General features: G+C 48.0%; 1 protein-coding gene across 12 annotated transcripts in view; it reads left to right on the top strand.

Annotated features, from left to right (window-relative positions):
* Positions 1-17,517, top strand: part of Fnbp1 (formin binding protein 1) — a 116,206-nt gene that overhangs the window by 29,228 nt on the left and 69,461 nt on the right. For all 12 annotated transcript variants that reach the window (XM_029536097.1, XM_021192117.2, XM_021192116.2 and 9 more), the window contains exons 2-4: positions 7,680-7,795; positions 15,996-16,052; positions 16,924-17,071. In XM_029536097.1, the coding sequence (XP_029391957.1) occupies positions 7,680-7,795; positions 15,996-16,052; positions 16,924-17,071 (321 nt within the window). The remainder of the gene's footprint in view (positions 1-7,679; positions 7,796-15,995; positions 16,053-16,923; positions 17,072-17,517) is intronic.

The raw sequence follows: 17,517 nt of genomic DNA, 5'->3' as shown, positions 1-17,517 counted from the left end.
TTGTGAGCTGTCCAGTGTGGGTGCTGGGAACTGAACTTAAGTCCTTTGGAAGAGCTGCAGTCACTTTTAACCTCTAAGTTATCTTTCTTCTCTTCCTCTCCCCCTTTTCTCTCTGTCTCTGTCTGTCTCCCCATTCCCTCCTTTCCCCCTCCCCCTCCCTATCCCCTCTCGCTATCTCTCTGTCTCTTTCTTTCTCTTGACAGGGCCTCACTGCAGCCCAGGCTCAATTCAAACTTATGGTGACCCAATATGCCCAACTAACCCTGAATTGATTTTTTAAGTTTTTTTTTTCTCTTTCCCTAAGTGTGAAAGCTTGTATGCAATTGATAAACAATCCATATGTGGGCGTTTCTTGGTGCCATTGTCTGAAGGGTGGTTTCTATTTTTTATGGGGACAAAATAGGAAATGTATCAATCAAAGAAAAAAATCATAGTTCAATACTTTGTGACAGGCTTTGGAAAACTGATGTCAATATTTCTCTCCCACATGATTTGTCTTCCTTTTTTTGGTCATTGGTTGGCAGAGGCTCCGGTAGCCTTATGCTTCTGTCATGGTGAGGATTTTCCCATCAACCCAATCACAGATAAGCTCACAACTATTCACAGACTAAATGTTTGTGACATGTTACAGAGGGATATATGAAAACATGTCTGTGTATCCACAAGCCAGACATAATGCCACATCGCTGTGGTACCAGCACTTGTAAGGTAGAAACGGGTGGTGAATCCCTGTGAGTTCAAGGCCAGCCTAGTCTATTTAGACTTTTTCCTCATAATAAATAAATCCATAAACCTTTTAAAATTATGTTTTTCTATTGCGTATCTGTACGCATACAAGCTCGTGTGTTGGGTGTACGGATATTGGGATGGCGCCACGATTAGCTTCCTGAAGTTTGTGATTTTGTAAGCACACTTATACCTAGTTTATTGTTTGGGGCAGAGGGGCAGTGTATCCACGAGGCCAGAGGCTGATATCAAATGTCTTCTTCAGTTGCTCTTGTACATATGTTTTTTAGACAGGCTTTATTAGCAAACCTGGAGTTTGCTAGTTTAGCGACGCTGGCTGGCCAGGAGACCCTCCTGTCTCTTCCTCTCGGGCTAGCATCCCAAACGAGGCTTCTAGGCTTCTGACACGGGAGATCCTAACTGGGCTCGTCGTTACACTTTGGCCGCTGAGCCTTCTCTCTACCCCCTTGTTTACTTTTATGTATATGTAAGCACCACGTGCCTGCAGGGGCCCTTAGAGGTCAGAAGAGGGTGTTGGACCCCGGGAAGAAGAGTTACAGGCTGTTGTAAGCTGCCACGGGGGTGCTGGAAACTGAACTCAGGTCCTCTGCAAGAGGAAAAAAAAATATTCTTAACAACTGAGCCATCTCTCCAGCCCTGCCTGTGGTGGAGTTTTTGTTTGTTTTGTTTTGAGACAGGGTCTCACATATCCCAGGTTGCTCTCAACGTGGCTGTGGCACCAAGAATGTTCTTTAACTCTGGGTCTTCCAGCCTCCACCTCCCTAGTGCTGGGTGTACAGGTGTGCACTGCCGCTCTTGGCTGAAATTCTTCATTTTGTTAAGTCTTGGTTGTTGTGTGAGCCTCCATCCTTAGTGTCCGTGCTGTGACAGAATGTGTGCTTTAGTATGTCTGTGGAGGGCAAAACATTTGCATATTTATTTGCTTCAAAAGCTGGGCTGGTGGGCTTTTTTCTTTCTTTTTTTTTTTTTTCTTGCCTCTAAGACAAGCTCTTGCTTACGTGACAGCCGTTTTTCTCACTGAATGTAGAGCAATTGGCAATACTTGTTGCTAATTATAGCATTCTGGCTTCTATGTAACAAATTAGAATACCCGGAAAAGAGGAGACAGTCAATGATAACACAAATGCAAATAAATTCTTTTTCTTATGGTAGAGTAACTTCAGTGTCAATACTTAGAAGAGCCACATATATCAAGGAAATATTTTCTAAATGAAAACCTCGTGTGCTTGCTGTCATAAAACATAATGAAAAGCAGCTTGGGGAGGGACGGGTTTATTTGGCTTATAGGTTTTTTTTAGTCAGTCATTGATGGAAGCCAGGGCAGGAACCTGGAGGCAGGAACTGTGTGTAGCAGAGACCTTAGAAGAATACTGTTTGTTGACTCCTCCCCTGGCTTGCTCAGCTGCCTTTCCTATGCCACCCAGACCTACCTGCATAGGGATAGCGCTGCCCATGGTGGGCTAGGCCCTCCTATGTCAATTAGTAATTAAGTTAAAAGCCCCACAAACATGTTCATAGACCAATCTAATGGAGGTAATTCCTCAATTGAGGCTCCCTCTTTTCTGGTACATCACATTGACAGCTGAGGCTAACTGTGCCACCAGTGAATAATAGGTAATTGTGCCCAGTAGAAGCACCATTTTCAGTGTAAGGTGGACTGATGGGTTTCATTGTAACTGTCAAGGATGTTTTGTTGCCATGTTTTGTTACTATGGCTGAAGATACCATATGGTGCCTACTCTTTGGGAAACTATTGGTGTGGTACCCAAGGAAGAGATCCGGCTACCTGCAAAGGCCATCGAACTATTCTTCTTAGGGCTGAGGATGTGACTCTATCAATGTTTAGCTAGTGCCCAGTATGCCAAGAGTCTACCCACAGCCCCCCACCACACACACACACACACACACACACACACACACCGCTTTAAAAAGGTAAAGACTTGATCAGGTGCACACCTGTTATATCAGGACTTGAGAGGTTTAGAGGCCATACTCAGGAGTTCAACATCATTTGTGGCTAGGCCAGCTCCCCCCTGACCCTCCTCTGCCTGCCTGAGTGCAGTTGTCTTTCTTCCCAGAGTCACCTCATCAAGAATGGCCGTAGAAACAGAAGCAGCCTGTCTTCTGTGAAGCCACTCTTCCCACTAGGGAGTTTTGTTTAGAAAACTGCAGTTTTTAAGCCCAAAAATGGTTGAGCTCAGGTGCATGACAATCCTTCCATTGCAGCCTCCCAGGGGTTGGGTAGCAGGCTGCACCACCTGAGCACATCAGGAAGGAATTCTCCGTAACGCCACCATCCTCGCTGGAGCCTGGGATAGTTTTCTAAGGACCATTTATAATGTTTGCCACAAAGGAGTCTTTTTGAGATTTGGAATTTCTTCCCATTAAAATTTCCACATTTTAGTCAAGAATGTAAGTGGGCCGGTTGGTTTTTCATCTGTTTTGAATTTTCCTCTGGCTGCCTTGTCCTGTGATAGTAGCGGCGGGGTGTGGTCCCTTCAGGGATGCCTTAACATCGCCTACAGAGGATGCTGCGTGGAGGCAGCAGGCATTCATGTATTCGTTGCTATTTGAGGCTTTGCTGTGAGGATCCTCTGTCCTGTTTGGATCCTGTGCTTTGAGAAATAGCTTTACTTCGGTTGGCAAAATGGTCTCGGGAATGGATAACTATTGAAAGCACATTGCTGAGGTCTGGACTGTAGTTCAGCTAATAGAGTGCTTGCCTCGAATTCACAAAGCCCCTGCTTTGATCGCTGGTACTAGCTTGGTGATGCACGCCTGTCATTCCTTTGTGTGGGAGGAAGATCAAGAGTTCAGGGTCATCTTGGCTTCATAGGGAATTTGAGGCCAGCCTGAACTACGTACCACTGTCTCAAAACTAAAGCCAATGAAAACATAACTAGACAGTGAACTTTAAACGGAACTCAGGTTTCTTTTTGTTGTCGTTTGTTTGTTTGTAGGAACTTAAGGCTACCCACCCTTGCTCTAGAGTGTCAGGCAGGTGTATCAGGGAGACCGTCAGCGAGACAGTGAAATCCAAGAGCAGAAGCTGTCAGAGCTTTCAGACGGTCTGGCGCTGTAGAGAAAACTCAAGGGGAGGCAGGAGAAAAGAGCTGTCTGTTCTCACTGCTGAGGCTACAACCTTGAACTTCACCCTTTTTACTACTGAGCTCCAGCCCAAGCTCTTGATATATACCAATGTATAGATATAGATATAGGTATAGATATAGATATAAAGACAGACAGACAGACAGACGGGGGATATGATATACTGGAGGAATATGTATGTATATATGGGTGGGGGCATTGTGTGTATGTGTGCATGTGTGTGTGCATGCACGTGCACGGGAGCTTGTGGAGACCAGAGGTCAACTTCAGCTGTTATCTTCAGAAACACCATCTAAACCTCTCTTTAGATCCAGGGTGACTGAGCTGGCTGGTGAGCCCCAGGGATCATCTGTCTCCATCTACCCAGCACTGGGCACTAAAACATGGGTGTTGTGGATCGGACATGGGTGTTCATGTCTTCAAGGCAAGTGTGTTAACCACAGAGCCATCACCCCAGCTAACCTGGTCGATATGAAACTAGACCAAGACAGGGTCACTGACCACCAGAGTACTTGTGGGAAGTCTTAGCCTGAGTGCTGGGAGCTGTTCATTCATAACGATCACTTGAGTTGCTTGTGTATTTGCCTCTCCTGGTTGTTTACAGAAACCTGACGTCTTGTTTACCCCACTCATTTGCTCAGCAAGCCTCCTCTGTAGAGATAACATAAATAAATAACCTTCTGAGCAGTTTCTTACAATGGAATCTGGGAGGCGTGGGGCGGATCGAGGCCAAAAAAGTGATGAGAATTTTAAATCTTTGTCCTTTGCCTTTTACAACAACATTGTAAAAGATTGGTTGTAAGGATAAACACTTTTCACAGGGGTTATCTTCAGGGCATTTTAGTGGCATAAGACTCCATGTGTCCAGCCAGGTGTGGTGGCGCACACCTTTAATCTCAGCACTCAGGAGGCAGAGGCAGGCGGATTTCTGAGTTCGAGGCCAGCCTGGTCTGCAAAGTGAGTTCCAGAACAGCCAGGGCTACACAGAGAAACCCTGTCTCGAAAAAACCAAAAGAAAAAAGAAAAAAAGACTCCATGTGTCCTAAGTTCACACTTCTTTGTTCTCTGCTCCTGGCTAGAAACAAGACTAAGGTCATTTATTAATCTAGTCGTGGTGACCGTAAGCCAGTAATCTCAGCATTAGCTATCAACTTGACAGTGTCACCTAAGAAAAGAGTCTCATTTGAGGGCATGTGCACACCAGATTGGCTTGCGGGCATGACCGTTGGTGCTTGCTTTGATTTTTAATTGTTTAGGGAGGGTCCGGCCCACTGTGGGTAGCACCATTCCCTAGACAGGTGGTCCTGGGCCTCATAAGAAAGCTAGCTAAGCATGTCTCTGAACAAGCTGGCAATCAGCATCCTCCACAGTTTCTATTTGAGCTCCTCCTTGAATTCCTGTCTTGACTTTCTTCAATGATGGGCTATGAGCTAGAGTGTAAACTGAATCCTACACTTTCTCCTCTCTGTTGTCTCGGGACAGGGGCTTTTATCCCAGCAACAGGAAGGAAATTAGGACACATGACTCTGATTGACTCAGGCTGATGCAGAAGAGAGCTGAAAGCAGAGCTCAGCTCCAGCCTTCAACAAAGCTGTGTTGTGTTTGAAGAGGTTGAATCACATACCAGGAACCAAAAGACAAGAGGAAGCTTTTGGAAGGGGTGGGTATGTATTTATGGGGTAGACTGTGGAGATGATTGGTCTCCTGGGTTCACACTTACCTTCAGACACTTCAGGTTATATATGTTAGTTAAGTGTGTATAGCTTTTGTTGTTGTTGACAGAATCTCATTACATTGCTCAGGCAGGCCTTGAAATCTTGGGTTAGTGTGGTCCTTCTGTCTCAGCTTCCTGAGAGGTGAGGTCATCATCATACATTGCTGTGTGCAACCTCCTTAAAAAGAAGATTTTATTTTATTTTGGGGGGGGGGGTTGGCTTGAGACAGGGGTTTTTCTGTGTAGCTCTGGCTGTCCTGGAGCCCCCTCTGAAGACCTGGCTAACCTCAAACTCAGAGATCCACTTACCTCTGCCTCCCAAGTCCTGGGATTAAAATCGCCACCCCTGGTAGGCGATCTTATTTTTAATTATTACTTGTATGTGTATGTTCATGAGTGTGGGTTTGACCACATAAATAGAGTGCCTGTGGGGATCAGAAGCTTATGATCCCCTGGAGTGGGAGTGTCACAGGACAAAGAGCCGCATGCGACCCTAACCATTGAGCCCTCTCAGCTCACCCTCCCCCTTTTTTGAGATGGTGTCTTATGTTTTCAAGTTTGCTATGTAGCTGAGGATGACCATAAGCTTCTGATCCTCCTGCCTCTACTTACAGGGGTGTGGGCCACACACAGTTCCTGGGGGATTAGAGATGGAACCCAAGCCTGCCTGTGCGCTAAGCAAACACTCTACCCACCGAGCTACAGCCCCAGTGCTGTGCCAATGGCAGTCATATCTCAGGGATGGGGCTGGAAAGAATGCCTGAAGTGTGCCAGTTATATATTGCATGTCTTAAGACCTTGAATGTTTCAGAGAAATGAGGCAGGGAATTCCTGGGCATGCTAGGGACACCTAGCAGAGCAGTTGCGACGCCTGTGTCAGTGAAGTCCTGGAGCTGGCCAGACCCTCGTTCTCTCCTGAGGCTCCCTCTGAGGCAACAGCACGCCTCCCATCTGACCTGGCTCGGAACTCTTCCCGGGATGCTCTAATGCGTTCTCTGGCTCTGTTCCACTGCTCTTCGGCTCCACTTCCTGGGCCAGTCCTCCCTGCTGCTCCTGTGTGGGGCTGCCCGCCCCCTGGCACTCTGATCTGTGGCTGTAGCTTCAGGCCGTCCACTTCCCGACATCCTCCTGTGAGCTTGGTCCATCTGTGCTTGCAGGCTCTGCTTTGCATGCCAAACCCTTTATTCACACGGCCAAAGTGTGCCGAGTCTTCCTCCCCTGTGTGGACTATTTCTTTATGTGCAGGCCCTGAAGCCCTTCCCCCTTTTGCTCACGTCTCCCACAGAGTCTGCAGCCAATCTGTCACTTACAGTAGCATTTGCCAACTGTCAGAATAGCTTCTTCCTGCTGCTCTCACCTTCAGACTGTGGGGACAGTCTCTGGACCTCGGTCTCCCGTGATTCCAGGCAGATCTGTGGTCACGATTTTGCAGAGCAGCTTTCTAAAGGATCCAAGCTCCTTCTCTGTGCATTGAAGGCCTTGGAGACTCTGACCCTACACCCTCTTCAGCTCCATCACCCCTGCCCAAGCCCTGGTGCCCTCCCAGCCTCACCTGCACTCAAGGGAGACAAACCCATGGGAGTCCCAGGTGTGAGTCACAGAGTTATACCTGTGAGTTGCCTGACATACTGACATAGATGCTGAGAAGCGAGTTCTGGACCTCAGCAAGAGCAGCAAGTGCTCTTCACTACTGAGCCATCTTGTCTGCCCTAGAGTGCTCGTGTGTGTGTGTGTGTGTGTGTGTGTGTGTGTGTGTGTGTGTGTGTGCGTGCGCGCGCGCGCACGCACGCGCGCGCGCGTGCGCGTGTGCGTCACCTGTCAGCTTTTGCCATCTGAGACATTTCCTTTTGTAATGGAACATTAATTATATATAGACACAACATGTCTAAAAGGAGGGGAGAGCAAGGGTGCTAACTCTGGACGATGCTCAAACCAAATTTGGTAATGTTGATGTAACGTTCTCAACAGACATCCCCGTCCTCAGTGTCATCATGGAAAATGCTAGAGCCGCTGTCTTGGACCAGTGAATGATGGAGAGGGTGGCTCCCTGGAACTGGAAGCCATAGAAAGAGATAATAAACTCCCCCCCCCCTTCTCTCTTTTCAAACAGGATCAGTTTGACAACTTGGAAAAACATACACAGTGGGGAATCGATATTCTTGAGAAATACATCAAGTTTGTCAAGGAGAGGACGGAGATCGAGCTCAGCTATGCCAAGCAACTCAGGTAAGGCAGCCCGGAGAGATGGCTGGGGTGCTGCACACACAAAAGGCTCATTTTTTTTCTTTTTATTAAACCCTTTATTACATTTATTTATTTATAGGGCAGGGGAGTGTGTGCCGGGGTGCTTGTGTGAAGTTGGAACACAACCCAAGGAGTTGGTTTTCTCTCCTTCTATGGTGTGAGTCCTGGGGATTGAACTCAGATCATCAAGCTTGGCAGCAAGCCCCCCCACCCCACCCTCTCACCCCCATCTTGCCTGCCAGAAGCAAGCAAGCATGATTTCTGTTCTCATTTCACTGTATGTGTGCATGTGTGTGTGTGAGTGAGAGAGAGAGAGAGAGAGATTCTTGTGAAGTAATATGTCACTGGAAATAGCTATTTTTAATATAGAAAATTAATATGGAAAATTAATTTTTATGAGAGCAAAATTAAAAAAAAAATCTGTTAACTTAGGTTTGCTCAATTTTCATGTGTGAGGCAAGGTCTCATGTAACAAAGGCTAGCCTTGAAATCATTGTATAGTGGAGTCTGGCCTTGAGCTCCTGCCTCCCCTGCCGGCACTTCCCGAGTGCTGGGATTACAGGCGTGCGCCGTCTCTCTGAGCTCAGTCCCTGCTTTAGGTACTGTGTTTATGATTTCTTTTGCTGTGCTGTGTTCTGGTTTATTTGGCAGCACTTCCCAATAAAGCCAGGGTCTTGTGCCTCTAGGTCAATCCCCACCCCTACCCCATCCTCTGCACTCCGCCTCTAGGCTCAGGTTTTTGGATTTTTTTTTCCTTTTTAAATTTTAAAAATTTTTATTTACAATGGTTATCTGCCTCCATGCGTGTCTGTATGAGGGTGTCAGATCCCCTGGAACTAGAATGAAACAGTTGTGAGCTGCCGCCATGTGGGTTCTGGGACTTGAACCCTGGTCCTTTGGAAGAGCAGTCAGTGCTCTTAACCACTGAGCCATCTCTCCAGTCCTGTTTTTGTTTTCTTTTAATGATTTTTTTTCTTTAATTTTGGAGAAACTTGGCTACCAGTAAATTTCATATTGGGGTACACATTTGTAGGTGACCCCCACATGTCGGGCCCAACTTCCCAAGGATCCCCAATTCTGCCAAGTGACTTGGCTACGCAGAGCCTGCTGTGAGTTTCCCTCGGAGGTGAGCCCTGGCTGTAATCCTTAAGCGGCCGACTTCCTTTGCCCTGCATCGGTTGTAAGCTCCGTCTGCACTGTGGTCATTTGTTTGTATTTTCATTGCCTTTATCGTTTTGCTATGCGGATCTCCAAGGTTTCTCGGGTCTGCTGTCACTCAGAAGCTGGCTGTCCCCATTCCTGCTGGCTCCCCCCTTTTTTTCTCTTTTAAAATTTAATTACATGATCTATTTATCTTGTGTGTGGAGGAGGTGAACATGCCACTGCTGCATCCTGTGAGGTCAGAGGACCACTCCCGGGAGGTGGTTCCCTCCACCATGCGTGTCTCCAGGATTGAACGCAGGTTGGCAGGCTTGGCACCAAGCGCCTTTACCCACCGAACCATCTCGCCTGCCCAGCACACTCCCGCTGGTGTATATCAGAGCCCTTTTCCTCCTTTATTGTAGGATCAGGACGGTGTTGACAGTGAAACTCTGCCTGGCTTCAGTAAGACTTGGACTAGGTAGTGTTTGCAGCGAGAATGTTCCCAGGAGGCAGGATTTGAAAAGAACTATCCTAAAGGAGATAGATTTTAGCTAATTCCAGGCACCTGTTCCCAGAGACGAGTCAAAGTAAAAAGCAGAGAAAGGAGATTTGCTCAGTGTGGCCACATTGGGAAGAGAACCAGGAAGTCCAGAGGCCTCCGAGTCTGTCCTTGGGTCCTGACAGGTCATGTAAATATAAAGCAAGAGTGTCCAGGGCTAGGCTGTCTTGGTCCGTCATGGTCTGGCCATGTCTTAGCTCTAGCATGTCCTGCATGCTGATGATAAGTTGTCTGAAGTTTGCATCATCACAATACCAACCAGTGTGTGTGTGTGTGTGTGTGTGTGTGTGTGTGTGTAGTGTGTATGAGAGGTGTGGAGTATGTGTGTGTGTGTGTTGTGTTTGTGAAGTGTGTATGGGGGTATAGAGTAGGTGTGGGGGGAGTGTTTGTGTGGTGTGTATGCAGTGTGTGTATAGTGTGTATGGTGTATGTGTGTGCATGAGTGCGTGTGTGCATGCGTGTGTGTGTGTGTGTGTGTGTGTGTGTGTATGTGCACAGAGGTCAAAGGCAACTCCATGGAAGTCCAACTTCCACCTTTAAGCATGTTCCTGGGTTCAAACTTGGGTCACCAGACTTAAATGCTGTTACCCACCGAGTCCTCTTGCTGGCCCCTTCCAGCCCTGCTTTAGCTTTTTTAGCCCCAGCATGAAATTCCTTAGGACATTTTAGTTCCTCGAAGGCCACTGATTGAAAGGAATGGGGCAGCGGGGCGTGGTAGCGCACGCCTTTAATCCCAGCACTTGGGAGGCAGAGGCAGGTGGATTTCTGAGTTCGAGGCCAGCCTGGTCTACAAAGTGAGTTCCAGGACAGCCAGGGCTATACAGAGAAACCCTGTCTCGAAAAACAAAAAACAAAAACAAACAAACAAACAAAAAAAACAAGAAAGGAATCGGGCATGCGTCTGTATTAGGTTCTCTGTCCCAGCAGGGAGCGAGCGCATGCGCTTTCCTTACCCTTTAAGATCTGAGAAATTATTTGGGACATGAGATATTTTAAAATTGTTGATAGAGGACTGGGGCCTGAGTTGGCTGGGAGAGGCTTGTCTATGTCCCATGGGGCTCTGGGCTCCATCCCCAGCAGAAGTTCAAAGTTATCCTCAGCTGTGGCATTAGCGGGACACATTCTGTTTACATTGAGTAGCTGGCATACAGAAACCAACCAAGAACGTATGTTCCCTACTGGCTGGGTCCAGATCAGTTAGTTCCTCCAGTCCTGCAAGAAGCTGGGTCTCACTCGCAAATGCTTCACGAGTGAGTCCCGATCTGTTGCCATTCATGGAAATGAGTTACATGTGTGGCTCATTTGGGAGGCAGAGCCAGGTGGATCTCTGTGAGTTTGAAGTGTTGTGTCTTTGTTTCTCTTGTGCTTCCCCCTGGTGCCTCAGTCCAGGTGCTGTGGAGGTCTGTCTGTGACTATAGTGGACATGAGAGCGGTCCCTTGTCCTCCTTGGAAGCATCCTTCTCCCCTGGAGACCAAATGGCAGTCTCTTGGGTTCCTCCCACCTCGCAGATTTTATCCTTGAGCTGCGGTCAGTTCCTGTTTTTCTCCCATCTCAGTCTGTGCTCTCTCCTTGACCTCAGCTGTGTCTGTCTGTAGCGCCTGTGGACGGAGCAATCACTCACCCCCAGACGAGCTCTCCAGCTGTTCCTCTCCCAGACTCCAGAAACGGCTTACCTAAACTTATAAGGATTTCAAAATAATGCCTTCCTGCATCCACACCTGCCTGACCCCTGACCTTTCCACCTCTCCTGGGAGTGTGTGGCCCTCCCCTCCTTAGGACAGGAGCCCCAGGGCTCTCCTCACCAACCCATCAGGACACACCATCCATTCCACTGTCCATACTGACCCAGGATCCAGCCACTTCTGGTTGACTGTATACTACCTCCGGGTCCAGGACACCTTTGTCTCTTGCCCAGATCATTGCCAGTTGCAGCTGCGTGCTGTCCCACCATCTGCTGGCTTTCTATGAAGCAGCCACATCAGTTCATTGGCCACTCCCCATTTCCTTCTGATTAGATTTCCAAAGTTCTTCCAAGGGCGGATGCCTAAGAGTCTCTCGTGCCTGGGCCTGGGCTCGTCCCTGGCCGGGCCTTTTTCCTTTACGCAGGATTCCCTACATGGCCTTGGTGGGAAGTCTGGAGCCAGTTAGAACATTTTCCTTGTGGGCAGCTTTGCCTTTTCTGAATAACTCCATGCAAAGTGATCGTGCGTCCACGCTCCGCCTGGATGCTGAGCATGCTCTTTAACGTCCCTGTCTTGGCTCTGTGGTTATCTTGCTCCTTTCTTGTTAAACTAGAGAAAGCCGGATGTGTTTATTCAATGGCCACCGCTGTGTTTTTTGCCCAGAGTTCATTTCCTGAGTCTGACATTGCAGGTCTAGTCTGTCTCGGGCTTTTCTTGTGTGTTTTCATTTTTCTCCAGGCTGGGTTTTCCCTTCTTTTCATGTCCTTGTCATCATCACCCCCACCCCCACCCCCACCCCGGCTTCTGACAGTGCTTGACTTGGGGCAGCTTGATGAACTGGCTGGGTTCACCTCCTAGGTCCCCAGTGCAGGGGGTGATCCTGTGCCCGCTTCCCTTCACAGCTGTACGATTTGGGGCACTTTGTTCCCTGGGAACAACTGTAAAACGTGAATGGTGAGAATTTCTGCCTTTTAAAGTTGGTCACCCCGCTGACCAAATACCAGCATGTTAGGCAAGGAAGGGTTTGCCCTGGCTTGCACTTTTAGGGGGACGCAGTGGCAGGAGCCTGAGGTAGCTGCTTCCACAGTGAGGGTAGTCAGGAAGCAAAGAGGTGACTTCTACACACTCCTTCCTTCTCATTCGGTCTGAGACCCCAGCCCGTGGGACGGCGCTGACCCATACAGGGTGTGTCCTCCCTCCTCAGCTAAACCTCTCTGGAAACGCCCTCCCGGACGCACCCAGGGGTGTCCGTCCACACTGATTCTAAATCTAGTCATGCTCACTGAGACCAAGACCTGAAGGAGAGAAGGTTGGAAGTCTTCTGGCTTCTCATTGCATAGTGATGGTAGCACATTCGTCACATGAGTGCCAGTGGCCCTGGAAGTGACGGTCCCTTGCGATACTTCTGTCTCTTTATTCTGGTTCTCTCTGGGGCTGACCTGTTGGTTTTGCTCTCTCTGGAGGCTGGACACAGCTGCCTCTGAGAATCAGCTGGGGAAGAGGTCCGACTTAGGGATGCGGAGCAATTGTCTGTCCTGAAACTCCTAGGCGCTTTGGGCCGTGGCAGGGTTATTCAGGAGAAGAGGCATGCTCCCATGGAATCCCTATGTTTATGAGGGTTTCCCCATGCTTGAAGCTTGGGACCTGAGGAGTGGAGACCACAGACAAGCCCACACTTTGCCCAGGTCCTCGGAGTCCACAGATGGGAAGGGACAATATGGATATTGTCAGGGCAGGTGCCTTGTCCCTGAGTGTGTCCTCTCTGTTCAGTTTGCTTCTGTCTGAACTGGCTCAGGGCAGTGGCCTTATTTCCCTTTGTGTGGCCAGCTGAGTGGAGTCAGCATCCATTCTAAGTTGCCTCCAACATCCTCCATCTCTGCTGTTCTCAGGAACACCTTTCCAAGGTGTATGGACTGAGGTGAACATCTTGCTTCATTTGTTTATTGTCTGATAATGCAAACTTTCCCACATTCCCCCCCCCCGTGTCTCTCTCTCTCTCTCTCTCTCTCTCTCTCTCTCTCTCTCTCTCTCTCTCTCTCTCTCTTCATATATGTGATTTTTAAATTTAAAAAAAAAATTTTTTTTTTAAGGCATAAAAGTCCCAGTTGGCTTTGAGCTGACTCCATAGCCCAGGCAGGCTTTGAACTTAGGATCTACCAGCCTCGGCCTCATAAGTAGCTGGGATTTCAGGGCTGTGCTCTGAGCAGATCCCTGGTCCCCTTCTTTCTGGTGCCTTCCATTTGCTGGGCGTGCACCCTTCACCTTCTGCCACCCTGATTCAGATGTCTCGTGGTAACTGTTCAGAAAAGTAAAAGAACAGATCCAAACATTCCTAGGCTCCACCCTAGACGTTCTGGTTCAGGGCACCTGGAAAAGGGCCCAAGGATCTGCTGTAAAAGTCCCCTGTGGTTCACAGGGTTGGCCAGATCGGAGCCAGCAGCCTCAGAAACTCATATTTTCCTCTTCTCTGCTTGTTCGTCTACCCAGAGAGCTGGATGGGTATAGGAAACACACTGGGTTCCTCGGCAGATCCAGAAAATGTTTTTTGTTTGTTTTGTTTTGTTTTCGGAGACAGGGTTTCTCTGAATAGCCCTGGCTGTCCTGGAACTCACTTTGTAGACCAGGCTGGCTTCGAACTCAGAAATCCGCCTGCCTCTGCCTCCCAAGTGCTGGGATTAAAGGCGTGCGCCCAGCTCAGATCCAGAAAATGTTAAAGGCAGTGTTCTGAGGGATTACCTGTGTGCACATTTAAAAAGAAAGCTTAATACAAGGCTGGAAAGCCTGTCCCAGGGCAAGAGGTTGGGAAGGGTTTATAGAGAAAGAACCTTGGACTTGGGGCTTTGGGGGTGCCTCAGTGGGTAAGTGTGCCTGTTGGCCAAGCATGAGGATATGAGTTCAAATCCCAAGCACCCACAGAAACAGCTAGTCGTGGCCATTTACATCGATAATTCCAGAGCTGCAAGGAGTGGAGACCCGAAGGTTACCGGGGCTTGCTGGCTGCCAGCCTGGCCTTGAATTCTGTCTCGAGGAAACAAGGCAGAGAGCGGGAGAAGAGGGCCCTTGCTGGCCAGCCTCTAGTCTCTGCCTGCGTTTGTCGAGGCTTGGGTGTGACTACACCACACACTCTCACTGGAGGCTTTGCTAAAAAGTGGGGGGTGGGGCACGGTGGGGCATGGTGGCGCACATCTTGAGTTCCAACAGTGAGAGCTCTGGATTTGAGGCCAGCCTGACTACTGAATTCTAGGAAAAGAGTAGTGCCTCAGGCACTCAGGAGGCTGAAGCAGGAGGATCACCACAAACTCTAGGCCAGTCTAGACCACACAGAACAAGCCTTTAAACTTTATTTTATTTTTAATTAATTAATAAGCTTTTTTTGTGGGCAGCTACAGTGTGCATGTGGAGGTCAGAGGGCATCCTGTGGAAGTCAGTTCTCTCTTATGACAGTGTAGGTTCTAGGGATCATACTCATGTTATTGGGCCTAGGGACCAACCTTTATCCCTCTTGCCAGCTCTTATAAAGCAACATTGCTACATCTAGTCAGGCTCTGCTTCCTTCTGTTCCATTTAACATTTAAATTACTTTATGTCCAGGACTAGAAGCTAAAAAGCAAATGTGGGGGGCTGGAGAGATAGCTCAGTGGTTAAGAGCACTGACTGCTCTTCCAAAGGTCCTGAGTTCAACTCCCAGCAACCACATGGTGGCTCACAACCATCTGTAATGGGATCTGATGCCCTCTTCTGGTGTGTTTCTGAAGACAGCAACAGTGCATTCATATAAATAACAAATTAAATAAATAAATAAATATTTTTAAAAAATGAAAATGTGGCTTTAATTTTTTGTTCGTTTTGAGGTTTTTTGTTGTTGTTGTTGGTTTGTTTTTGTTTGTTTGTTTGTTTTGTTTTGTTTTTGAGACAGGATTTCTCTGTGTAGCTCTANCTGTCCTAGAACTCAATCTGTAGACCAGGCTAGCTTCAAACTCCAAGAGATCCACCTAAATGGCTTGTGCCACCACCGCCACTACCTGGCAAATGTATGTTTGTTTTGTTTTAAAACCAGTTTGAGAATTTTTATGTAAGGTGTGAACTTAGAAGTGGAGTTTTTAATTCGTAAGTTATGATTAACAAAAGAAGTGGTTACTATTTAAAACTGCACACTAAAAACATCTGGAAGGCAGCCGCAGGGCTCTTTGGAATCTTTTGCTGAACTCAGCCCCGCCCACCCCGCTTTGTTCCCTGCCCACCCCATCCTCTCCATCACCCCCTCCCACCTGGCTTTGGAGTGACTAAGCTTCATTGCTCTCTCAGTATGAAGTGCTTCTCCTTTTTTGCCTTTTTTCCCCCCTTAAAACAAACATTTACAGAAAATGTTACTATTTAAATGTGTTTATTAGGTAACTCTGGTAATATGCACACTTCTGTAGAAGAGTGGTCTATGGGCTTAAGTGTATGTATATCCTGTTATTTGTTGGACTCACAATTTTTAAACAATTTTTATTATTTATTATTGTATATCGTGTGTGCAGACATCACAGGAAAACCCTGTGGAGTCCGTTCTTTTCTTCCACCGTGTGGGTCCTGGGGAATCAAACTCAGGCCATCAGGCTTCGCCACAAGCTGCCGCTACCCCTGAGCCATCTTGATGGGCCCACAAATGGGCTTTAATTGTACAACTTTATGACTTTAAAAAAAAAAAAAAAAAAAAAAAAGCAAAACTCGTAAGGTGCATGCGTCATCTGTCATTCCTGGTTCCTCTGTGTACTTCCAAATAAGGTGACACATCTTTCATTTTGGCCTTAGGAATCTTTCAAAGAAATACCAACCTAAGAAGAACTCGAAGGAAGAGGAGGAGTACAAGTACGTGCATTGCTGGCGGATGTGTAGTGAGATGTGTGTAGTTGGTGGGTGGGAAGGGGGTGGGAACTGCATCTTGTCATATAAGTACCGTCCCACCTTCCTGCCCGTGTCTGTGAACCTGGAGGACACAATGAGAACCTGGACCCTGAGCCACTGGACCCATTCAAGACTGTTCCCGTTAAACTATAGGAAAAAGTATAGGAAGTGCTGCAAGCCTGTGTGGGCAGTGTGGGGGATGGGTAAGCCCTGAAACCGTGGCTCTCAAGTTTCCCAACGCTGTGACCCTTTCATATAGTTCCTGGTGTTGTGGTGACCCCCAAATGTAAAATGATTTCATTGCTACGTTGTAACTATAATTTTGCTACTGTTATGAATTGTAATATAAATATGATATGCAGAATATCTGATTTGCGACCCCTGTAAAAGGGTCATTTGACACCCCGCTAAGAGGTCACAACCCACAGATTGAGAACCACGGCCCTAGAATCTGGGCTCCCTTCTGTATCACCGGAAGCCTTACCTCACCGGCTCATCCAGCCAAGAGCCTTGTCTGTCTCAGTCAGAAGCGATGGGTCATGGTGCGAGGTGGAAGTCCCGTCTTTGATGTAGGTCCGGGGGCCTGGTGTTCTTTGCAGACACGGGCGGGTGAGTTTGCGACCATCTCTGGCCTGAGAATAAACAGAGGCAGAGGCTGCACTTCACAGAGCACCTGTGGCCCTGTTTGGGTTGTAATTAATTCTGAGCTCTTGTGTAATGAACCGGCAAGATCCTCTGGGAGGCAGATGCAGGGCAGACTGATTTTAATTACTATTTCCTCAAGTGAAGCGAGGGAGGATGAAGGTGGGCTTGAGCCGATGCGATCTGTCCTCAGGTACACGGCATGTAAAGCGTTTCTTTCCACCCTGAATGAGATGAATGACTACGCCGGGCAGCACGAGGTCATCTCTGAGAACATGACGTCACAGATCACGGTGGACCTGATGCGCTACGTTCAGGAGCTGAAGCAGGAGAGGAAGTCGGTAATGCATATTGGGGTGTCCTCCCCCAAAGACACAAGGAGTGGGGTGGTGGCTCACACCCGTGCTCCTAGCACTGGGGGCGTTGGGAGGGGCAGGGCGAAAAGTTTTCTGCTGATTCGATGGCCACATGTGATACACAATGAATCCCAGGCCCCCAAGGCTGCATGGTGAGACCCTGTCCTGGCAAACACAACCCAAAAGGATCCAGATGTGGTACTGTACACTTTAAACAATCTAGAAGTAGAGGAAGCAGTTGCATCTCTGTGAATTCAAGGCCAGCCTGGTCTACGTAACGAATGCGAGACCAGTCAGGGTGGCATAGTGAGACCCTGTTTAAAAAACAAACAGGAGGGGCTGGTGAGATGGCTCAGTGGGTAAGAGCACCCGACTGCTCTTCCAAAGGTCCAGAGTTCAAATCCCAGCAACCACATGGTGGCTCATAACCA

Source organism: Mus pahari, chromosome 3, assembly GCF_900095145.1.
Source record: "Mus pahari chromosome 3, PAHARI_EIJ_v1.1, whole genome shotgun sequence".
Classification (NCBI taxonomy): Eukaryota; Metazoa; Chordata; class Mammalia; order Rodentia; family Muridae; genus Mus; species Mus pahari.
This window is presented reverse-complemented; position numbering and strand designations above follow the sequence as displayed.